The following is a 26,340-nucleotide window of genomic DNA, read 5'->3' as shown; positions in this document are numbered from 1 at the left end:
TGGCTGTGTAATACTCTGTGTGTGTGTCTGTGTGTGTATATATTATGTGATTCCATTTATATGATGTTCTAGGTAAAGCTAAGCCAACAGTGAAAGAGATCAGAACAGTGGCTAGTTTAGGGAAGAAGGATGTGCAAGAATTGGCTAGAAGAGAGCATGAGGGAACATCTACATGATGAAAATATTCCATATCTTAGAAGCGTGTGGGTTATACAGCTTGTATGCATTTGTCAAAATTAATTAAACTGTACATTTAAAATCTTTATATTTCTTTGAACATAAGGAATACCTCAATAGAATATATCTTCCTAATTAAAAAGCAATCTTATAATACCCTATTATGATAGTTGATAGGAGGTAGGTCTATTTCACAGCTATAAAAATATATAAAGGCAACATATTTTATTGAAACTACTTAAATTTTGCAAAGTCAGCCAGTGTCACCAACACTGCAGCACCAAAGTCTTAACATTATTTGAACTTGGGAAACTAAAATACAATTAATAATAAAATACAGGATCACCAAGAGTGTATTCAGGTACTGACATAGGAGGAACTTCCTGGTCACTACGCAAATGAATTTTATCTGATTGTGTTGTAATGGGCATTGGTACAGCTATTTAAATTATGGCTGACTTTTTAAAAATGCTCTTGATAAGACTAAGAACTTGAAATTATGGGGAACATATGAATGATTAGTAGTTTAAAAATTGTCCATTTTATGAGAATGAGAATAATTTGTGACATGTATGTTTTTGGTATAAAGTAATAGAAACTCAATTTTTTTTTTTTTTTTTTTTTTTTGTATAGGAGAAAGATACTGGCTCTTATAAATGGAGCAAAACTGCCCTTAGCAATCTGTACATCTAGAATTTACATCTATTTAACTCTAGTTAGAGTTCTAAATAGGGAGGAATTCTAAGATATATAAAAAATAGCTTAACTGCTCATTATAGGCCAAATGTAAAATACTGCTAAGTTTGTGTTCTGAACCGAGTAAGGAAAACTCAGATGTAGCTTGTCAGGAAATTAACTGAGCTCTTAAGTTTATTTTATTTTATTTATTTTATTTTTTTAAAGATTTTATTTATTTATTTGACAGAGAGAGAGAGATTACAAGTAGGCAGAGAGGCAGGCAGAGAGAGGGGGAAGCAAGCTCCCTGCTGAGCAAAGAGCCTGATGCAGGGCTCGATCCCAGGACCCTGAGATCATGACCTGAGCTGAAGGCAGAGGCTTTAAACCCACTGAGCCACCTAGGTGCCCCAATTTTATTTTATTTTAATTAATTTATTTATTTTTAAAGAAAATGACCACTGTAGGTAGCTAAAAGACCAGCCTGGTTTGGCTGGGCTTATGAGGACTGCCTGGGGCATGAGACTTTCAGAGCTAAAACCATGCAGGGCCTAGGCAAACTAGGAGAAACAGGGTACCTTACCTCCAAGAGTGCTAGAAGATGAATTATTGCTGGTCCAATGAGTAGATGTTTGATAACAGTGATGTTTAATTTGTTGTTCTTCCTTATCTCTGTAGATCTCAAGTCTAGCCATATTTTACAGTTCAGTTTAAGTGCCACTTCTATGTAATCTCTCTCTCTTTCTGAATTCACATAACACTCTATCTGTACCATTCTTGTTCCACTTAGTCCTTTCAAACATCTTTATCAGAGTTATCTATATATGAATTTTATCTCTGGCACTACATGGAAAGTTCTTTTAGGGCATGATGTATGATTTCTTTTTCATCCCCCATAGCTTCTAGCATCGTGCTTCACACTTACTTTATCAGAAAGGATGTATTAAAAGGAATGAATGAATCCACAAGTTAAGTAAATCATACTAATAGGATGAGATGCATCGGTGTAATAGGAGGGAAAAAAAAGGTTGGGGGGGACACTTGGGTGACTCAGTGGGTTAAAGCCTCTGCCTTTGGCTCAGGTCATGATCTCGGGGTCCTAGGATCAAGCCCTGCATCAGGCTCTCTGCTCAGCGTGGAGCCTACTTCCCCTCTCTCTCTCTGCCTCCCTCTCTGACTACTTGTGATTTCTGTCAATTAAATAAAAAATAAATAAATAAAAAATAAAAAAATCTTAAAAAAAATAAGCCGTAGTTTAATATTAGCTTTGTTAAAAAAAATAAAACAAAACAAAAAACCCTACTGACATGAGTATGAGAAACCTAGCCTTTAGTCCTCTTTACCACTAGATAACAAGTTCCTTAATATTTTACGTGTATATGTATGTGTATGCACATGCACGCTACAGTTTCTTTAGCCAAAAATTGAAAGTTACAACTAGAACTCTCAGTGCTTCTAATGATGCTACTGAGCATTCACTGTTAGCTTTGTCATCCATGTTCTCCAGAACCAATCTAAATTTTCAACCTCTCCTATTGTCCCCTGTCCCATATAGCCCCTTCACTTTTCATAGATCACAAACTCCTACTCCTCAAAGAAGATGCACCTGCTGGAAGAACTTTGTTCGCCCAACCTCATATATTGTTATACATTATAAGCAGTATACTGATTATTCCTTCTTGACACTAACTTTAAATCTTTAAGAAGTGAACAGCCATACTTATACATATTTGTAAATCAAAATCTTGTAAATGGATTGGTTGATGAATGTACAATATTCTACATCATTTTGGGGATTAAGAGCTTTTGTGTTCTGAGAGCTGAGTAAAAATAGGTTGCTTTAAAACTACGATTAGTTATTTTGTACTTAATATGCTTTTAAATGGCTTTTATAGGAGAAAAGTTATTTGTAAAAAGTTTTAATTTCTTTGAAAATGTAGCTGACAGCTCTTAAAAGAACGAATTCATCATGTTTTCAAAATTCACATTAAAATATGTAAAAATATTAATCAATTTTCAATTAAAATGTGATTATTATGCAGACTTTTATACATTTTTATAACCCAGTTTGCTATTGTTTTTAGCTACTGATGCAAATGTGAAGAACGAATGTCTTTCATCTGTGCAGCAGCTTGGCATTAAAATGACTGTCAGGTATATTATAGGGAAATATCTTCCTGGCGCATTTCTAGAATTTGTTTTATCTACCTGATATGTGTTTAATAGTATTTAACAACCAACTATTTTGTGTACTTTAAATGCAGAGTTTATCATTCAGAAAATAATAACTTTGTTTTGGAGATACTGGCACATGATTAAATTACCTCTGCTGGTAAATCAGTTATGGTTCATTATCATTTCAGAGGCTAATTACAGTGTATTTAATCCTGTATGACTGCAGGTTTTTTAAAAAAATGAATTGTAAAAATCAGCACATTGGTAGCACAATGATGCCATTTTTAAAAATATGATAGATTTTAATTGTCAAGCTATGGTAATGAGTACAAAAGAACCTTAAGGATAGATGCCGAAGTTAAAAATAAATAAACTAATTATAGTAGTTTGAATTTTTAGTACCCAAATCGTAATTTTCAAAAGAAACTGAACAGCAGACTGTGAATTAAGGAGTGAGTCTCCTCTCTTGCTTACTAAGTGGGGATTTAACAGTTCCATCCTACTTCAGTGGGTAATCTTTACAATCTATGAAAGCTTTTAAAATGACTATTTTTAATAAATTCATAGCATTATAATGAAAAGTGTGATAGTAATTCTGGCTAATCCATCTGTATCACATGAAGCATGTGACTCATTGTTTTGTGACCCTATATCTGCTTTTTATTTTGTAATGTCCAATTTCTATTCTGAAATGGAATCCATAGATAACATGAGCAGGCTAGTCACATATTTTTTAAACTCAGTATAATGTCTTATTGGTAAGATGTAAATGGAAAGTGATTTGTAGCGAAACGTTTGTACCCAGCTGCAGTATATGACAGAGCTGTCAACCACATAGAATCACTGTGACTTTGGCAGCTGCATATAGACTGCTGATGTTTCGGTGCTTCAAATACTGCTCAAGTTTTGCCACGGGCAAAGTGACTTTCCAAAATGGAGAACAAGTCTTAGGCTTCAAACAATGAAAGTACTATATTTTCCTGATTTACACATTTAGTTGCATTCAATGTATAATAAAAGACAGAGAAAAAATATTTTATGATCTTATATAAAGCGGACTTGGCTTCAGATAATTATAAATAGCTTCTTCATCCATGCGAATAATAGGCAGGCCATTTGTAAGTGGTTGTTCGGGACTGCCCCACATCTAACCTCCATTACCCACCAACTACTATTTGTGTCCCCAGTCACTATGCAATCAAAAATGCCCCCATGAATTTCCCAGGTGGCCGCAGGAGGGGAAGTACTCCCTCTCAGAACTTTTGGATTAGATGAAATCTAGAATTGCTTCTAGACTTAACATTTGGTCAGTCTAACCTGTCAACATTACATGTTTTAGATTAAGTTCAGGAAAACATGCTTATATTCTTCTCATCTACAGTATCTGCATTTTGTTCTCTCATTATTCTTTTATTTTCCTTTAAAGTTGTCAGTATTTACCAGATAATTACTGCTAATCCAAATATAATTATCAGGAACATGTACTTAGTGTAAAGCTTTCCCTACTAAGTGTTTTGTATAGCATAGTTATGGTAGAAGTAGAAGAAAACTTAAAACCTTGAGATCTAAAGAGGACTACACTTGATGGATTTTAAAAAGTGAATTTGTAGTGCAGGGCCTGAAATTTTTCATTTTGCATGTTTTGTGGGCTTTTAATGTAGATATGGCAAGTTCCTCAACCTGTTAAAAGACAGCGCAGAAAATGATCTTACCTTGGTTTTAAAGCACTGTGAGAGATTCCTAAAACAGCAGCAAGTGCCCATAAAATCTTCTCTTCATATCCTTTTTGAGTGGATTCACAGCAGTTGAACATTATGTGTTTTTCATAGTTCTTTGATAGGGTACCTTAACACATTTATAGTAAAATAATACTTTAACCTATATTGCTGATTCGTTGATGTACCTTTATAGTATTCTGTATTTTAAATATGAATTTTAAACCTGGCGATTCGCAGACCTGTACCCCTGGGGATAAAAATATATGTTTATAAAGCTGTAAAAAAAAAAAAAAAAGATAATATGAATTTTATTAAATTGGGTAGTAATTACTAAATTCAATCTTACTTATTTAATCTTAAACAAGTAATTAAAGTTATTTGGCTGTATTTTCAGATACATATAAGACATTTTTTAAAAATAGTTTTTTTAATCTAGAATAATATTCTTATATTATATATATTATATAATATATTATCTATATTATATATTATATATTATCCTTGTTATATAATATATAATATAAGAATAATTTTATCTAGAATAAGAATATTCTAGAGTTAGTAAATTTAGAATAACAATAGAACATACATTTATTTTACTTGAATTGGTTATTTTTCAGAAATAGATTTGACTTGAAGAGAAAAAAGTATACAAACCATTTGCCTTACTGAATTCTAAAAATATATGGATTTTTAAATATTTGATTATGTTATTAATTTAGCAGATAACCTAAACCAGAGAAAGAGAAAGTACTATGATTTTAATGACTTGAATAAGTGTTGCCACAAAACAGATATTTTTTTCTGCATTTGCTAGTGCCATTGCCCTCCTCTACTTATGTAAATAAACAACACATTGGCTTATAAATTGATTGAAGATAAAATGAGGACTGAAGTATCAGTATCTTTTTCCTGATAGGAATCCTGAAAATGAATATTAATAGAATTCTTATATTTCATCTTGTAAGACAAAATATGCAAAAGTTCCTTAACTGTGCTTTTCAGTCTGCCTTCAGGGGACTTACGCTGGCCATGACTGGTTTGTATCCTCTTTGTTCATGATAATGTTGGGGGACAAAGAAAAAACACTCAGATTTCTTCACCAGTTCTCCAGGCTTCTGACCTCTGCTTTCCTTTGGTTGCCAAGACTTCATATTTCTGTAAGACTTTTTACTCTTTCTTTAAATGAGTGTGTTAAATTTTAAGGCAGATCCTATTTAAATTCATTGGGATCTTATTTGTAGAGAGCTCTGTAATAATTTATGTTCGTTTTCTACCTGAATGCTTTTTGACTGATTCTCTTTGAAGATACAGATTTGACATTTTCCCAAATGCTTGGTGTCTTACTTAAAGGTAACTGAATGAAAGATTAGTGATAATAGATGGATTATTAAATTTTAAACTTGTCATCTAGTAAATTATAAAAAAATATATAGGTAAAAAGAGCTATTGAATTTTTTTTAATTGTTGCTTTGTTAGAAAAAGTCAGTTAAATTACAACATAAGAAAATAAGTCAAAATTGTAAACGTATTCTATACAGAATATGGAAATCTATGATGAGTTTGGAAATCTATGATGATTTTTTATTATAGTGTTATGGTGTATTTTAAAGGGTTTTACTAGCTTCATGAGATCTTAGAGTTTAGAGGTAAGAGCATCCCTCAGTTTACTAACATTTCTGTATTTTGTTTTGCTTACTGCTATTAAAATCTCCAACCTGGGGACACTGTCTACTATACAAGATAGGCTCACACTTCCCAAACCTCTCCTACGACATACTCCACATGGACAGTGCAATCACATTGCTCCCAAAGATAAATAAGTTAAGGGGTTGAGAGAATATGTGGCGTTCAATGAAAGCATGTATTACATGTTTTCACAGTATATGTTTGTGATAAGGAATATAAAGCCAAAGAATCAAGGAGGAATATATTATAAATATTGAAATTTTATCATTTTTTGCTTAAAATAGCTGTACATAATTCCTGAATAAGAATTTCTAGCTCTTATACTTCAGCAAATGTAAAGTTTGTTCACAAGAATAAGCAGAAGCAAATGGCAAAAGAATGTGTGCCAGTTTTTCTTTAATCAGTGGAACTATTTTCCTTCTGTTAACCAGAATTTGAATAATTCTTTAAATTGTACGTGAAGATTTTTAAAATTGTAGATATTCCCTTCTTCCATTTACAAATGTAATGTTGAAAAATCTTTTGATAATGAATATAGATTTTGAATCCAATCATACATTTTCATGTCAAGTATTGTGAAAATGATACCTGCATTCCACTAGTCTTAACTATTTTAGCTTAGTGTTCAGATTGTGACACTGTCAGATATCACCAGTTAACTTTTTTTAACCATAATTTTGTAAGGTTGCATTTTTGCTTTGAATCTATAAACTTTTCATAAGACATTATTTTATTTTTTAACATAACAGTGATGTTGTGCTCTAAGAGGGTTTCTTCGCATCAGGAAGGACTTTCCCAGGCAGCTTGGATTTTTTTACATTTATTTTGATAACATCATTGAATATAGAATATAGACCTGTGGACAGAATGGAGTGACATTTTACTTAGGGAGTTTAGATGAACTCATGATGTAAAACCTTGACACCTTTCTGTTGGTGGACCTGTACCATCAGTGAACACCTAGGCAGTGCCTTACATAGTATCATTTTTTCTTTTCAACTTTTCAATACCAAGTTGAATTATTTCATTACCAGGAGTTTGTTTTAGTGCTTCTTTATAAAGTAACATTCTGCTAATATTCCTCTTCAGGGATTTTATCTTAGAGCTGTTAGCTAAATGTAATTATTAATGTTTCTGTAGTCACAACTCCATGATTTAAATGTTTTTGATTTAATCATTTTATGGATCAGTGGTTTTTCTATGCCACTTGTTAATACATTCAGTAATAATCTTAATACATTATTTAAATAGTAATCCCTTTTCTATTTTGTTTGTTCCATTGGTCTCAAACATTGCAGTGACCCTTCCTATGCAGGTTGATAGAATAAGTTAATCTGCAGTTGTGGTGAGACACTTTGACTTTAGTCTACCTTCCTTAGTTCAATCTCATTATTATGATCAACCTCAAAAAAGCTTCAGCCTGTGCCCCAGTCCCACATTCTTCAACCTTATTACCCTGTTTCTTTTACAATAGCCTATGTCAGTTCCTAATATGCTGCTGAATTTCTGTATTTACTTATTTAAACACTTAAATATAAAATATAGTTCCAGGAGGGCACTGGTTTCTGTTTTGTTTACCATTGTGTCCCAAACTAATTCCAGTAGTAATTAATTCAACAAATGGGCGTTGAGTGTATGAATTAATATTTAAATACAAATATGTAAAGGACAGTAAGCTTTGTATTACTTTAAAAATTTTATTTATTTATTTTAAAAATGTATTTAAAAGATAGTTGATCCTCTGCATTCTTAAGAATGTTGTAAGCAGATTGCATCAAAAGGTAGAAAAAATTGGCCTTGGATGAGCAATATAGGACATAATGAAATAATTACTTTGAAGTTTTTAAAATTTTATAAACTATCTACTCATTTGAGATAAATAATTTGAAAATATTTTTTTTGAAGCTGCTGAGATCAGAAGAATCCTTTAATGTATTGACTGCATTGAATTATCTTTCATTATTATTTGTTCTTAAAGGAAAACAACAACTTCCTAAATGATAATGTACTAATTCTTTATGGAATTTTATCAAGATTCAGAGTTTGGCTTATTTTAACATAAAAGCTTTTAATAAAATGACAGATTATGAAAGATGAAAAAATCAGTTATTTCCTTGTAGGAATACCTAATCTCAAGTAATATTATAATAAAAGTAACAACCACATATGCCTTCTGTTAGTAAAAACATACTCAAAAGGAGAACAAATTAAATTCAAATATGAACTATTTCAGATTCACATACAGATAAAGCTCCATTGATTATGAATCAAGCTAGAGTAATAGTCAAATGAACTAGTGTAGTTTAACAGGAAGAGCATCAGAGAGTTATGTATATTTTATATATATAAAAATGTGTGTGGATCTATACATTTATTCCTCTCTTACTCCTCATAAAATAAAAAACAGTTAACACAGGAAGTTTAGAGTTAACAATTCTAATACCATTCAAATGTACATTGAGATTTAAATTTTACAACCATCAGCCTGTCCTGGCACACTTGCAACTATTTGCACAGCATTAGCAATAGCAAATCATGTGACCAGTCACTTGTAGGACAGAAATCTAGTGTCAAAACCCCATTGTTTTATATATAATTTTAAATCTTAGAGCCATATTTAAAGTTTCCATTTTCCCTTGTGCTTTTTTTTTTCCCCTGGAGAGGAGAAAGATTTGTTTTCTAGAATAATAGAATCAGAGTTAAGAAAAACTGTTTTCTATTCCCCACTTGCATGACCCACGTGCTGCACAGATTGACTGCAGCATTGCCCAGTCAATCAGCATGGCCCATTCTCTGCACACCAATCCCCAGACTGAAGGACTGGACTGGACCCCTTGGGGCCATTTAAACTGGTTTGGAGAGTTTGTCTTTCTTATAAGGTCTTTCTATTTAATTCCTGTAGCAGCTTGGAACTAGATTTTTCTTAGTGTCAAGATTGGAGTGACTCATCAGAACTACCTATAGTGGAAGGGAAAAACCAAAAGACTGCTTACACAGTCCATTTTTGAAGGCACATATCTTTCATTTTTAATCACTAAAGTAAAATACTCTAAAGAATGTTATTTTATAAAGTCCTTGCTTCATGTTATGATGCTTAGTAGTATATCAACCCAAAAGTTTTACTAATACTCTTTTTCACAGTTTTAGCATAGTTTGTATGTTATGTCACTTACATGATGTTTTAAATACTGTTTTCCTAGATGTGTTGTGCTTAATCCTATATTCTGAATTTTATTAGAGTTACCTTTATTAAAAGTTGCCATCTTTTCAGAGAGTTGTGACTAAGCAAAATACATCAAAAAACTAAAAGTATAACAAACAGGCTTTATAATTTGATGATTCAGAAGACTGTGTTGTATTTAGGTATTTAGAGTTATTATCGATTTGGTTTTATGAACACCATTTACTATAAATTAGAGTTATGTAATGGCAATTAATAGACCAATTAATAAAAATTTTATTATAAGTGAGTGTACTATGATTACAATGTATAATCATTAACATCTTCTCTTGTAATTCAGTCAATAATTTGTTGTGTATCTACTTTATGCAAGGCTTGGTGCTGGGAGCTGTGTTGGTTACAAAAAAGTATGGCATAATTTCTTCCAACAGAGGATAATCTACAAGAATAGAAGAACTCTTGCCTGAGCTTTGGAACTCCATTACATAATAGCTTGTTTTTTCTGAGAGTGTAATTAGTCTCATCTTCATCTCTAAATACACCTACTCCAAATATATTGTTTTCAGTGCAACATAGAAAAGATACTGTATAAGCATTGTTTCTTATACATACATTTTTTATATTACTATTATGCATATATTCAGAAAATTATTACCTAAGCTTGCATTGAAAATTAATATATATGTATAAGTTGATTTTTTTGCATCTATTAAACTCATTAGTTCTATTGGACAAGTAGTCATTAGTGAAATGTGTGTTTCACAAAAGAAGATAAAGGATACAGATTCTCAGTTTATATGTATACATATACATTAGTATATACATATTAAAATATATGTGTATAAATACATACATGAGTATATATATTTTTTAAAGATTTATTTACTTGAGAGAGAGAATGCGTGTGCATGTGTGTGGGGATGGGTGGGAGGGAGATGTTTACTTGGGCAGAGGGAGAAATGAGAGAATCTCAAGCAAACTCTCTGCAGAGTGCTGAGCCTGATTCTAGGCTCGATCTCATGACCTCAAGATCATGACCTGAACTGAAATCGAGAGTTGGATGCTTAACTGACTGAGCCAGTCCAGTGCCCCTTAGTTTATATTATTTTTAACTACTCAAAAGAAAGTTTATTTTTTTGTCCTAGACATTCATCTGAGGTTGGCTGTAAGATGTCCACTTAATATGCTATAGTATGTCTCCAGTCATCAGTATATAAAATTATTTTGTGTGTGTGTTCTCCGAGGTATCTCTGAGAACCTGTCATAAAATATATGCTTCTACATATGTATTCCTATGATATATTCCTATGAAATGATAAATTGTCCTTTATGATGATGAATGATAAAACAGGAAAACCACTGATAAATCATCTCACTGGTTTCAGAAATTTTAGTATATAACTCAAGACTAAATCCTTAAAAGCACTTTAGCAATAAAGTTTGAAAGAAATCCTCATTTTAACTCATATGTAATTGTTATATGTTTGATTTGTTTTACTTTAAAAGCATTAATTTTCTTTTATTACAGTTATCCAGTAAAGAACATAAATGCCTTTCTGAAAGTTTCTTAATTATGTATTCTTCAGAGCTAATTTGAATATAAATTTTAGTGTAAGTCTATTGGGTATAGTTGCTAGTCTGTCAGTTTTTCTAGAGACACAAAATGATACCTGCCAAGTTTATTATTTGTTTTAAAATGTTGTGGTTAGATATTGTATTTATAGTAACAATCATTGAAGAATTATAGAGCAATCATGGTGACATAAATTGTACCTAAGAGCCAAACTGAAAATATAACCAACTTTATGAAGAAGTTGCTGAAAAATGCAAGTTTGTAAGAGATGTGTGTGTATATCCACAAATATATAAATGGACATATAAATAAATATAAAATATATAAATTATATAAGATTAATTTGTAACTATTATAGAAATATATACAAAGTAGCTGGTCTAAGAACTTTGGTGGGAATGCATTATGCATTTTTCCCAGTTTTAGTGATAAATTTTTTAGAGTTCATAATTTCAGTTATTAGTAACTCAAGTTCAGATATAGGTTAATGTTATCTTAGAAAAAGGGGACTATGCAAATATCCCAAAGATCTGACAAATAAAACTTTTTGATGTGATAGAATCATTGGCCAAAGCCAAAGATAGCAAGCATACAGAAGTACACTTAAGTATTAAAATGTAAAGTTTTATTATTTGTGTACTTGTACATTTATTCTTCCATGCAACAGCCATCCCCTTCATTCCACAGGCATTGAATTACAGTATTAAGTTTATTTCTTTGTCTTGGAAGGTATAAATATTGCCTTAATTAAGATTTATTTTTTGGGGCGCCTGGGTGGCTCAGTGGGTTAAGCTGCTGCCTTCGGCTCAGGTCATGATCTCAGGGTCCTGGGATTGAGCCCCGCGTCGGGCTCTCTGCTCAGCAGAGAGCCTGCTTCCTCCTCTTTCTCTGCCTGCCTCTCTGCCTACTTGTGATTTCTCTCTGTCAGATAAATAAATAAAATCTTAAAAAAAAAAAAAAGATTTATTTTTTCTATGGTCTTTGTAACATTCTGACTTTTTCACTTACGTAATTACAATGTTTGCAGTAACTTGTTAGACCACGCGTTAATTTTGAAGTAGCAATTCAAAGCAAAATATTTAGATAAGTTGATTTGATTATTTTACATTATTTGTATGTTCATTAATTCTCAATTTTTCCTTTTTATACAGAGGTATCTAGCTACTGACACTATAGAATCTGGCATCCATCCAGTATATTTTTGCAGTACTCACTACATTGAAATGCTTCTGAAGGTGGAGGTGCCACTTGTGTTTTCAGCTTTTCACATGTCTGGTTTCGCACCATCCCAGGTAATCCAGAAGAAATAGTGTTTCTTCAGCTCCCAGATCTCAGTGTCTTTAAAGAAAATTAAACTCTTGGAGTGCCTGGGTGGCTCAGTGGGTTAAGCCTCTGCCTTTGGCTCAGGTCATGATCTCAGGGTCCTGGGATCGAGCCCTGCATCGGACTCTCTGCTCAGCGGGGAGCCTGCTTCCCTCCACCTACCTCTCTGCCTGCCTCTCTGCCTACTTGTGATCTCTGTCAAATAAATAAATAAAATCTTAAAAAAAATTAAATTCTCTTCAAATATAGGAAATACATTTAAATTAATAAGGTCCTTTTTGTAAGTATTCATATTTTTCTATTTAAATTTCTAAATTGCATTTTTTCCTGTAGGTCTGTTACAATATACAGATTTCTTTATAGTAGATCCTTAGCATTCAAATTTCAAGTTCAACTTAAGCTGTTCAAGGACATAGACATTCTGGAAGTCTGTGACATGTAGGCTTTTTAATGGAGATAATATCTGCTACATATGGCTAATGTAAGGATTAAGTGAGGTAACTATGGGTAAGAGTACTCAACACTGAACATCTGGTATTTGACATACTATATCTTAACCTAACAAAAAAAGCCCAGCTCTCTATTTCTGCTCTTGGGATCTGGAAAGGAGTATTGATTTTTCTAGGGCCTGGAGTTATGCTTGTCACATGCAGGAGTGCCTCCTGTACATAGGCAGTCCTTCATTGGTGGAGGGGTGAATTGTTTCCTACTGGTATAAGCAGGCTACAACTTAAATTTTTAGAGCTTAAGCCTTTTTATAATTTAGAATTAAATCTTTTTTTTTTTTCAAGAACCTTTTTGAAAAATATTTTATTTATTTGGCAGAGAGAGACACAGCGAGAGAGGAAACACAAGCAGGGGGAGTGTGAGAGGGAACCTGGCAGGTGGAGTGGGAGACAGGGAGAAGCAGGCTCCCTGCCCCATGCAGGGGTTGATCATGACCCAAGGCCGAAGGCAGACGCTTAACACCTGAGCCATCCAGATACCCCTAGAATTAAATCTTTAAGTCAGAGTTCCAGAAGGTAGAAATACTTAACCAGAAGATATGAACACTTTTAAGACTCTTGAAGCATGTTGTCAATTTGCTTTGATCTTACTCTTCTAACAGAAATGGAGAAAGTATCTGTTCTTCAGGTCTGGGTATTAGGCTTTTTCAAAACTAATAGCTAGATTAATATGTAGCATTTTCTCTTCTAAAATTTTGTGAATTTTTAAACATTAGCAAGTTTGACTATAATTTCATAGCCTAGTTAATAGTTGAATCTTCTTAATTGCCTACCTGTCTTAGTGTGTTTTTTATTGATTTGTATGTTCTTTAAAAGTAGCCCACTATCCAGATCTCTTTAATTCCTGTTATGTATTTTATTTACTACTGTAATTTATTACTTTACTTATTTACTGTTAGTGTTTTTATGTATTTACTATTGTATTATTTATTACATTTTTCTTCTTACATTCTTATTTCTTAATGCTATAATAATCAATCTATCGTACACTTCCTAACTCTCCCTGAAAAAGCTAATTTAGCTGTTTCTATTGATTTCTTTATGTGCCCTCTAAAGTGATTTTTCCCAGTTTAAGTTGGGCATTTAGATTTGGATAAAATTTAAATTGCTGTTATGTTCACTTTTCTCAAAGTAGTTTATAGTTTATGTCTTTACCATACTCAGCCTTCCTATCTAGGAATGTAGTAAGTTTTTCCATTTATTTTCTTTGTACTATATTTTGTACTATATTTTACTGAAGTTGTATATTTTTTCCCATATAGGTGTAGTATCTTTCTTATTACAGATAGTTCTAATTAATGCAGTTTGAAATCTTTTTTTCAATTTTATTTCCTTTGTGGTTACTGTTAATAATTAGTAAAGGTATTAAATTTTGCATAATCATTAGATTTAGATTTTTTCTAGATTTGTGTTTTTACAAATTTGCAATATATTTTCTCTTTCATTTTTAACTAAATTCTGTTATTTTTTCCAGAATAATTCTAAATAGTGGCTTGCTTATTTTAGACTTGAACAGTTATTAAGTAATCATCTAGTATTTCACCATTAAGAGACTTATTCCCTGTCATGGTATGGAAGAATCCTTCTGCTTTATGTAAAAATTGAATTTTGTTTCCTTTCTTTTAATCAAATAATAATGTTGAATTTTCACAAGTTCCTTCAGGGTTAAGATTATCTTGATCTTGGGGTTTATTTAGTTTAGGTGACCGTTGATAGATTTCTTAATAGTAAACAATGGTTGCATTTCTTTGGATTTGTCCTCCTGGGAATCTTTTCCTCTTTACTACACAATATAGTTCTTGGTAATGTGCTTTATACTTATTTTGAAGAGCCCTTATGTCATGTAATTACATTTACTTGCATCTGATTACTGTGCTTGTTGAGTTTTAAATTTCCTGAAGTTAGTAAGTCTAAATATAACAAGGAATTGTGTGTAATGAAAAAGAATATTCTTTCCTGTCCAGTTGTAGCTCTTACTTGGCATGTACCTAAAATACTTTGGGGAATTTTCAATCATAAAATGTTTAGTTCTGGTTGGAAATAGATACTTAAATGTTTACCATAAGCTCAACAATCTATTCTTTCTACTCTTCTAAAAATCCAATCTAGGTAACAAAATGTTCCTGAGAGCTCTTTTTGCCATTCTAGTCTTGAGTAATATAATGTATATTGTCTAATGCCTATAGTCATTTATTAGTTTCTAACATATATCCTTTAACTTTAAAATGGACTACTACAAACTGTGGACAAAACTTGCAGTACCTCTGGCCTCACCATATCAATTTGATACCTTTTTATCATTTTGGCATTTATCAATTTGAAATTACATATATGTAGCAGATTTATCTAATAAAACCCACTGCATTATTTCTAAGCAGTAATGTTGTTATGTTTCATAACTTAGCTAATGTAAAAATGCCTTTTTAATGGCTCCTGATGTGAGCTAATCATTTTGTGCCTTAAGTATATATCATTGCTTTGTTGATACTATATGCCATTTTACTGCTAATTATAAAATGAGAAATAACTTTTAAGTAACGAATAGGTATAGGTGCTTAAGTAATCGTTTGGATACAGATTTTGTATTTCAAAGCTTATTCATTTTGATCTAATTAGGAGCAGTGCTTTTTGAAGTTGTGCATTTACAGACACTAAGGGATTGGTTGATTAATGAAGGATTTGTGAGTAGGTTGCTAAATAAAAAACACATATCTCTAGAGTAAAAATATATGTTTAACTAGAATACAAAAAAATTAAAACAGAAATATGTGTTGATTAGAGTTTAAGAGTAACAGAGTAGAAAATAGAAATTTAAATATATAGTCCTCCTTTTTAAATGAACAGAAAAATCACATGTTCTAATTAACATTTTGATGAATTTTATCCTTTGGTAAAACACTTCCCTTATTGTACTTTACTTAACTTTCCTACCTTAAGAAGTACCACATATCTTTAATGATTTATAATTTCTTGGGGGTCATTAGTCTGCATATCATTATTGTACTATACTGTGTCAGCAAATGAGCTAACATGGATAATCCTCTGAATGTACTTTTAGGAAAACCTCATCATTTTTTCTCATTTGCTGTTTTTTTCTCCTCCTGTCATGAAGACTGGATTAAAAAAAAAAAAACTATCCTAACATTTTGTATTTTGTGACATTGTATTTTTTGAAAATGCAGAATTATATAAATGCAAAGCAGAATGTTTCTTGTTCATGCTCCTATTTTAAATGCATATATATATGTATATATGTAGATATAGATATAGATATATAGATATAGATATATATCTATCTCCCTGGGCTTTCCTTCTCATGTTGCTAATGTTGACATTTGAAATAGTACCTTCTTTCTCCCTTTGCCACATCTTTGGGTCAACTACTTACTCTTTATGTTTGTCCAAATGGAAATTTTTAAAATTTTCTTTAAAATTTTCTTTATTTATTTGACAGAGAGGCAGGGAGAGGGGGAACACAAGCAGGGAGAGTGGGAAAGGGAGAAGCAGGCTTCCTGCTGAGCAGGGAGCCTGATGTGGGGCTTGATCCCTGGGGTCCTGGGATCATGAATTGAGCCAAGGGAGCTGCTTAATGACTGAGCCATCCAGACACCCGGGAAAATTTTTTTTAATGAACTACAAGTAGATTTGAATTTGTGTACTGTTTCTGTACTTCTGGTAGAAATCTGTATCTTGCCCTGTGGAATAGTTATTTTGTCCTTTACCTCTTTAATAGTTGAAAGTTCCTTAAAGGTATGTGTGCCTGATTTATCTACAGGTTCTTTGGGTGTGTGATACACAGTATCTTGCCTAGAAGTACAACAGAAATACTCTTATGTGTAACAACACTGTGCAGTATAAAGATGTATTTTTAGAGCTTATCTCATTTAAAATCCTGACTATGTCATGTGACAAGTAGAAATTCAGAATCCGTGAAGTCAGTGAACTGACTTATTGAAGTTACCTACAGCAAGGACTTCACTTGAAGCCACATCTTTTGATTTTGAAATTAGTTTTCTTTCTTTCTTTGCTAATATTCTTTCTTTGGTGAGAGCAAATAAAATAAGGGCCAGAAGAGTTGTTAAAAACATTGTCTTTGAATCATAAAACTTGGTCATTTAGTTCATACTTATTCTGACTTAATCAGGTATCCATTAAAAAATTGTTTTAACCAAACTTTTTTTTAACCTAATTCTTATGGCATTTTTTGGAGATTGTTTTTTAAATCTAGATACAAGTGAGAATAATTTCCTCAGATAAAATAATCATGTTTATCTCAGTGTTGCATCTTAATGTCCTTTAGAAGCTTAAGTATGGTTGAAGAGCAAAATTTCCTAGGAAGGTTGTGGTACATTTTGATGTATATTATACAAATGATTTTCTTTGCTTGTAAGCCTAAAACACCATATAAATGTTTTTAAAGTAATTGGTTTAAGGAACATTGGTTTACTGTAAAAACAAATGTAATTAGTTTGTTTCGTTTTCTTTGTAAACTGTTTCATTACTAATATATTTCCATGAATATAAGAGCTCAACTTCTTAGTTTTGAAAATGCAGTACATTTTTTGGACTTATAAGGGGGAATTTGGCAGTGTCTAGCAAAATCTTACATGCATTTATCCTTTAACCCAGCAGTCTCATTTATGGAAATCTATCAAATTATCATATTAATTATCAAATTAATCATGTAATTATCAAATTAAATTTATTATTTTAATCTGTCACATTATCTGACAAAAATTTGAAAATACATACAGTTGTTTGTTATAGCACTGATTTTAGTATCAAAAGACTAAAAACTGCAAATGTCTATCGATAGGGACTTGGTTGAAAAATTATGGCTTATCTTTGGTGGAATACCATGCAGTTGTAAAAATGAAAAATACCTCTGTATATTGTGTTGGAGTGATATGCAGTATCCTTTGTTAAGTGTTAAAAAGGTGAAGAAAAAGAGTGTTTAGTGTGTTACCATTTATATAAGAAAGAGTGAAGATACAAATGCATGTACAAATGTGTTTTATTAAAAACATGAAAGAATATGCCACATTTTTTTAAACGATTGCTTATAGGGATAAGGAAGGAATGAGCTGAAGAGTCAAGGAGTATACCTTACTTTTGTATTTTTACTTTGGAATCATTTCAATATTTCATATGGTGATATAGATACATGTAACCAACAAAATAAACAAATTCTGTCCCTAAGAATATAAAATCAAACTGAAGGAAATGAACCCAACAGTACATATTTGATAGTATAACCTATCACTTTAGATCACTTTAAAACACAGTAATTTGACTGTAAGAGTCAAGTGATATGTTGCATAAAGACAAAGAACAGCAAAAATACCGTTTTAAGTAATTATATTGCTTGTGGTAGTGCTGATATTCTAAGATTATTTTTGTCTTGTGTGATAGATCAAAAGAAAAACTGATACCACTGGTAACAGATTTTCTGTATGTTTTAAAGCAAACACATGTAATTCATCACAACTTATGATCTATTTCTTTTAAAAAGTTTAAGGAAGGGGATCCTGTTTGGGGGGCGGGGAATGTGCTGAAGAACCTTCCCAATCAAAATTTCAAATCTGTGATGGGCCTGATTCATGAACTGCTTATATATGTATATATATATATTTGAAAAATTCCATAATAAAAAAGTGTTTTATGAGTTTATCATTCTGCTTAGACACATGCTATTTCCTTTATCCTTTTAGAATTCTAGATTGTTAGCTGATTTGCAAACCTTTGCATTCTATAGAGAAGTTATTTACTTAAGGATTAAATACTGTGACTCATTGCTCACTCTTCTAGGGGAATACAATTTTAGAATTCTATTACAGTTTAATAATTCTGAACCATGTTGCACACAGAATATCTGATATAATTTCTGCCAAATGAAGAGGGACATATATTTAAAAAGTGCACATCTCCCCTTTGAGTGTCAACTCTATGAGAGCAAGGACTAAATGTCTTTTGTTTACTTAAAAATTATAATGCTTGTTTGTATATTAGGTACTTGATAAATAGTAAATGAATAATAAACATCTGTATTTTGTTATAGAGTAATATTATATAGTGCTTTGTGTACTTTCAGAGTGTTTTCAGTTATAATCATTTTCCTTTCCTAAATTTCCCATATGTAGAAAAAGACAGGCATTATTTCTGTTTAATGGAAGAAAAATAGACAATGTAATAAAACAATGCTTGAATGTATGTAAACAACAGAAAACTGCATTAATAACTATGTATAAGAAAGAACTAATTGCAGATTCTAGGCTGACTTTCTTTTAACCAATAAAGGTAAGTATTTCCCTACGTATATTTTAAGTTCAGATATCTTTGTTTGAACCGTATAAAGTTGTGAGGCTTCAAGATCAAAATAGTTGAGGATCAGCAGTTTCACACGGTCCAACCTGTAGGGCAGTAAGGCTGCTGAAAAAGAAGACAGTCAAAAGCCGTGACCCTCTCATTGCTGTCTACATGTCACTCATTCCTACCTAAAACTGACAGCTGAATGGGAACTGCTTTTTCTGGCACTGGTTTTTCTGGTTGTGGGATCATTTGTACTAATTTCTACTCTTTTGTTTCTCCTTAATTCATTCAGAGACTCATTTTTATTAACCTAGCATGGCATACGTTGCTTGGCCTTACTAGCTATAGCAAAGACCAGAGACAGAACCCTGGCAGCAGTACATTAAGGGAATTAAAAGTATTACTTCTCAAAAAATGTCTGCTTCAACCTGTCTAGCAAAGTAAGAATAGTGAAGATATTTTCTCCCCAGTGTAGTAGAGCCATATTATGTGGGCAATAGAAGATTGGTAATGAACTCTGCATGCCAAGCAGACCCTTGACCCTTCAGGTCAAGATCTGAGAGAAGAATCCTATTAGTGCTAAGACTAAGGGAGAAAAGGAAATTAAATACACTCTGCCTGTTGATAGCATTGGACATTCATAGATAAAATTTCAATACTGAGTTAACTCGTAGGCTCTATGACTAGATTTTGAGCATTATAGAATGGGGTCATAATATTTATAAAGCAAAAATTTTTCCCTAAGAATGGAATTACAGTGAAAAAACAAGAAAATATAGGTGATATGTAGTTAGCATTATCAGTAATAGGAAATACAAGTGTAAAATGAGATGAGAAGATATGCCTGTAAGCTGCAAATAATGTTATTGGTTGACATAAGTAATAACACATGGTACATCTGGTACGGGCTGAATTGTGTCACCCTACCCCCAAAATTCATATGTTGAAACCTTTACCACCACTACCCTCAGAATGACTATATTTGAAGGGGTAATTAAGTTAAAATGAGATTACATTAGAGTAGGCCCTAATCCAGTTTGTCTGCTGTCCTTAAAAGAAGAAATTTGGACACAGATATGCAGAGGAAGACCAGGTGAAAACATAGAAGACTGCCATCTACAAGCCAAGGAGAGGGGTCCAACCCTTCCAACACTGTGTTCTTGGACTTCTGCAGAACTGTGAGAAGATAAATTTCTGTTTTTAAGTCACCCAGTCTGTGCTACTAATACACCATGTTCAAGCTACTTAAAGGTAGAATCAATATTCCCCAAAATTGAATCAGATCTATACAAAATGAGTTTTAGAAAGTATTCAAGAATATATCTTTTAAAGGATAAAATAATAGAACAAAAAAGGAAGATTTCTGCATCTGTTTTTTAGATCTGTGACAAATTGAGATAAGCCATTATATCTGTTCCCATTCCCTGCTCCCCACCCCAAAAACAAAAGTATAAGAGAGATTCAACAAAGGAAATATTTCTTCACTGGTAATTTGTAAATCATAAATGAAAATTAGAATACTGGAAAGTAATTATCTTAGTTTCCTAGGACTACAGTATCAAAATAGTATGAACTGGGTACCTTAAAACAACAGAAATTTATTGACTCCCAGTTTTGGAGCAGTCCAGAATGAAAGTTTTAACAAGACTGTGTTCCCTCTGAAGGTGCTAGGGAAAGAACTCTCTGATGCTTCTCTCCTGGTTCTAATAGCCTTAGATGGTTTGGCTTGTAAATGCCATTTTCCAGTCCTCTGTCTTCACATGACATTCCCTATGTGTGCCTTTTCATTGTTTCTCTGTATGTATGTTTTTCTCTGTTCACATTTTCCCTATCTGATACCAGTCATATTAGGATAGGAGTAACCTATCCTAAAGTGGTCTCATTTTATCTTGATTACCTCTGTAAAAACCCTGTTTCCAAATATTGTTACAAGCACAAGTACTGTGGGTTGGTTAGAACTTGGACATACTTTTTGGGGGAGAGACAGAATTCCACCCATAACATTAATGTACCAAAATGTTAGCAGTGTTAATCACTGTGCCATTGTTACTATGTTTTTTTTTTTAACCTTTTCTGTTTTTTTCCTTCAATAAACATGTATTCCTTTTATAAGCTAAACAATCTGAATGTTATTCAAAAAGTAAGATAAATGATTTTTGTAAAAATCTCACTTTTAAATTATTTTCTACATTAGCTCCCAGTTTTTATGTTATACAGTCCTGTTTGATTTAAATTATTTTCTGATTCAGCAAGAGTCTATTTGCATTAATACAACATTTAGCAATCTGTCATCTGCATAATTATACTTCTGTGATTAAAGGTAGGGTAGAAGAAACTCCCATCTCTGAATTAAAATGGTCTGTTAGCATTTGTTATCTGTAGAGAGCAGACTGCTGTTGTGGGTAAGAGGAGGACTGTATGAATAAAGAAGGCATTTAGTATTAGGTAAATGATCAGTGGGAATATCATCAGTTTACCTCTAAGTCTCGAGTCCCTAGGCCATGAAAGTTTTCTCATGCATTAGGCAAGTAGATGAAGCATCCTAGTATGTAGGATGTCTTTCTATTTGGATCATATGTCAAGCTCTTCATTGGTTTTGTGTGAATCACTGATCACTGCTTTTTAAAAATATGGTTTTATAAGCTTTCTAATGAAGTGACTTCTTTTTTTCTAGATTTGCCTACAATGGATAACTCAGTGTTTTTGGAATTATTTGGATTGGATAGAAATCTGCCATTATATTGCCACTTGTGTTTTCCTTGGTCCTGATTATCAAGTGTATATCTGTATAGCTATATTCAAACATCTGCAGCAAGACATTCTGCAGCACACTCAGACTCAAGATCTGCAAGTTTTCCTGAAAGTAAGTAATTTTAGAGGGAAAATGGTGGTTAAGAGTTCATAGTTAATAAATAAATAAAATCTTAAAAAAATAAAAAAAAGAGTTCATAGCTAACTTTGATGAGATGCTTATATGTCAGACACTTTTCTCGACAGTCATCTGAAAATAACCTTAAAAAGTAGGTACTAGGGGCACCTGGGTGGCTTAGTAGGTTAAAGCCTCTGCCTTCAGCTCGGGTCATGATCCCAGGGTCCTGGGATCGAGCCCCACGTCTGGCTCTCTGCTCAGCAGGGAGTCTGCCTCTCCCTCTGCTCCTCCCCCTGCTTGTGATCTCTCTCTCTTTCAAATAAATAAAATCTTAAAAAAAAAAAAAGTGGGTACTATTATTCTCATTTTAGAGATGAAGAAATGAGGCACCAACTCAAGTTGCTCAAGATGAGACACTTGGGAGTGGTGGGACTGCAGTGTGAAGGAGCTAAGCTGTTAGCCAGTGTGCTGTCCCACAAGATGTATTTTATATCTATATCTATCTCCATATATTCCTTATATCTTAACTAGTTACTAAAAGTTCAAGTTACTATGTTAAGATAGAGGTTTGAAATATTTTAAAAACATTTAATGTAATTTCCTATGCCTTCATATTCTGCATTTTTTAAACTTTCACCTATGTTTATAAAACATTTCCATGAAAGATTATTCTATCTTATCATTCTTTTTTAAAAAGTCACTACATTATGTAAGTTAATATTTTAAAACAAGATATAACTTGCTTTCTATCTCACAATAATATGAGTTTTGAAGCTCTGGACTTTAAGAAATATGGTTATATAAATACATCCCTGTGTGTAATTCCTGATGGAACTCCAACCCTAAGTTAAAATCTCTCCTTGAATCTGAGAGATTCCCTCAAATGTTTCCCTCCCCCTGTCCCCTCACCATCCCACAAATACACATACACATGCATACACCAAAACCAGCATTTGTCCTTTGCTAGATTTTCTCTAGTTCAACAAGTAATTTCTGTTAATTAATTTTATCTTTTTTTTTGCTTTTTTTAAATTAACATATAATGTATTATTTGCCCCAGGGGTACAGGTCTGTGTTCATCAGTCTTATATGATACATAGCACTCCCCATAGCACATCACCCAGCCACCTTATCCCTCCTGTCCCCCTCCACTCCAGCAAGCCTCAGTTTGTTTCCTGAGATTAAGAGTCTCTTAGGGTTAGTCTCCCTCTCTGGTTTTGTCTTGTTTCATTTTTCCCTCCCTTCCCCTATGATCCTCTGCTTTGTTTCTCAAATTCCACATATCAGTAAAATTGTATGATAATTGGCTTTCTCTGATCGACTTATTTCACTTAGCATAATACCCTCTAGTTCCATCCATGTCATTGCAAATGGCAAGATTTCACTTTCTGATGGCTGCATAATATTCCATTGTATATCTGTACCACATCTTTTTTTATCCATTCATCTGTTGATGGACATCTGGGCTCTTTTCATAGTTTGGGTATTGTGGACATTGCTGCTGTAAACATTGGGATGCAGGTGTCCCTTTGGATCACTACATTTGTATATTGAGGGTAAATACCCAGTAGTGTGATTGCAGGGTCATGGGGTAGCTCTATTTTCAACTTTTTGGGGAACCTCCATGCTGTTTTCCAGAGTGGCTGCACCAGTTTGCATTCCCACCAACAGTGCAGGAAGGTTCTCCTCCTCATCCTCACCGACATCTGTCATTTCCTGACTTGTTAATTTTAACCATTCTGACTGGTGTGAGGTGGTGTCTCATTGTGGTTTTAATTTTATCATCATTCTTTACCCCTCAGAGCTCTTTTCCCTTTAATCGTGATTTTCTATAAATCAATGCCACTGATTATTCAAGATTGCCAAACTTATCAAGAATTTTTATTTCATAAATACTGAATTCAAAAGGTCTCAAACTTTTTACATATATCCCTAGAATGTGATCTCAGGAAATTTTTTTTTTTTTTTTTTTTTTTTTTTAGAGAGAGAGAGTGAGCATGAGCAAGGTGGGAGTGAAGGGCCAGGGGAGAGAGAGAGAATCTTAAGCATGCTCCATGCCCAGCAGGTAGCCTGACATGGGTCTCCATCTCAAAAGATCATGACCTGTGCCAAAATCCAGAGTTGGACGCTTAACTGACTGAGCCATGCAGGCCCTCCTTAGGAACATTTTTAATGAAAATATATACCAAGACAATGATTGTACATGTAAAAGGAAAACTTATGTAGAAAAATAAAACAGTTATCTGAAAGAGATAATTTGGAGAACAGTGATGGTTAAACAAATGGGGATTATGTTGAGGGCAAAATGTGGGTTCCTTTTTAGTACGTGACACTTTCATTACTACCGTGGTCAATTATAGGAATTTCAGAGTCTGAAATTTTCCCAAGCACTTATAATATCCTTTAACCTGTAATTCTCTAACCTTTTATCCCACTTTAGTTTCTCTTACAGTGTTTGTCATAGCCAGAATATTTTTTTTTAAAGATTTTATTTATTTATTTGACAGACAGAGATCACAAGTAGGCAGAGAGGCAGGCAGAGAGAGAGAGGAGGAAGCAGGCTCCCTGCAAAGCAGAGAGCCCAATGTGGGGCTCGATCCCAGGACCCTGGGATCATGACCTGAGCCGAAGGCAGAAGCTTTAACCCACTGAGCCACCCAGGCACCCCCAGAATTATTTAATATATATTTTTGTTAGTCTTCCTCAGTATAATGTGTACGTTGCACTAGGACAGTGATTTTTGCCTATCTCATTTACTAATATGTTTTTAATGCCTTTAACAGGACCTGGCATATAATAGGTGCCTAATAAATATTTGTTGATAGAATAAACAAATAACACATATAAGAGAAAGATGAACTTATTTTTGTTCCCATTTAAAAACAAACATTACTAAATTCTTTAATGTTGGTGCTTATTGCAGTTTCTTCTCTTTGTTGACTACTTCTTGATAAATTCTAAAGATCTTTTAAATGAGGGGGGAAAAGGTCATTACTCAAGTCCTATTTAAATTACTAAAATTTTAATTGAATTGGTTTAAATCCAAACTAAGAACATGTTGGCAAAGAACTAATTAATTTTAGTACTTATCCTGGAACTAACCTTCTTTTTTTTTTTTTTTTAAAGATTTTATTTATTTATTTGACAGACAGAGATCACAAGTAGGCAGAGGCAGGCAGAGAGAGAGAGGAAGGGAAGCAGGCTCTCTGCTGAGCAGAGAGCCCGATGTGGGGCTCGATCCCAGGACCCTGAGACCATGACCTGAGCTGAAGGCAGAGGCTTAACCCACTGAGCCACCCAGGCGCCCCCTGGAACTAACCTTCTTACTCCTTCTGTTTGTATTCATCTGAGGGATTAGGAAAAATATCTTTATAATGTTGGACTTCATTTTATTTTTTGTTCTATTTCCAAGAGGTAGGTCTCAAGTTCACTGATCTCTTTTGTTGGGCAGTTATTTTTCTTCTGAGATAAATTCAAGGATGGTTTATATAAGTATTATTACATGCACCTTTACTCTATTAAGCCCTGTTATGACCTGTTGTTTCCCATGTTTATAAACATATATAGACTCTTTTCCATTTACTCACATTTTAACCAATCATGAAACTTTGGTTAATAAAGTGATGTTCATTTTTCCTTCCCTTGAAGACAAGTCAGAAATAGTTATATAATTTAAAAATTTCTCATTCAACTGTAGTTTTAAGTATTAAACCTGGGGAATTATGTTTTATGCTTTCTAATCCAGAAATCTCAGACTTGTACAAAGGGTGAAAAAAGGTAGTAATTATTCATATAACTATAAACCACAGTCATAATACTATTCTTATATAGGTTACATGTTATCTCCTGACTGTACATATTTAAATATGATTGCTTCTGTAGAGGTGGAGTAGAATAGAGGACTTTTACTTTTTAGCATATTTTTTGTTGTTGTTGTTTTTATTTATGAAGAATGGGTCCATACTTCTTTCATAATAAAACTTTTTAAAAGGGGGGTATTGAATCATTATATAAAAATAGATAAAACAAGCATCTAACTGTTATAAATATATTCAAATAATCAGGCCCAATTGAAAGTTTCCAAAACACTGAAAACCACAAACAAACATGTTTTCAACTATTATCAGTTATCCTGAGAAACTTCA

At 32.8% G+C, this 26,340-nt stretch overlaps 1 protein-coding gene across 1 annotated transcript in view; it reads left to right on the top strand.

Annotated features, from left to right (window-relative positions):
- Nucleotides 1-26,340, top strand: part of TBC1D32 (TBC1 domain family member 32) — a 238,219-nt gene that overhangs the window by 198,544 nt on the left and 13,335 nt on the right. The window contains 5 exon segments of the mRNA XM_047733941.1: nt 2,937-3,006; nt 4,689-4,804; nt 5,751-5,905; nt 12,340-12,480; nt 22,001-22,189. Coding sequence (XP_047589897.1) covers nt 2,937-3,006; nt 4,689-4,804; nt 5,751-5,905; nt 12,340-12,480; nt 22,001-22,189 — 671 coding nt within the window.

This window comes from Lutra lutra, chromosome 6, assembly GCF_902655055.1.
Source record: "Lutra lutra chromosome 6, mLutLut1.2, whole genome shotgun sequence".
NCBI classification, from domain to species: domain Eukaryota; kingdom Metazoa; phylum Chordata; class Mammalia; order Carnivora; family Mustelidae; genus Lutra; species Lutra lutra.
The sequence above is the reverse complement of the archived record's forward strand: the minus strand, read 5'-3'. Positions and strand labels throughout refer to the sequence as shown.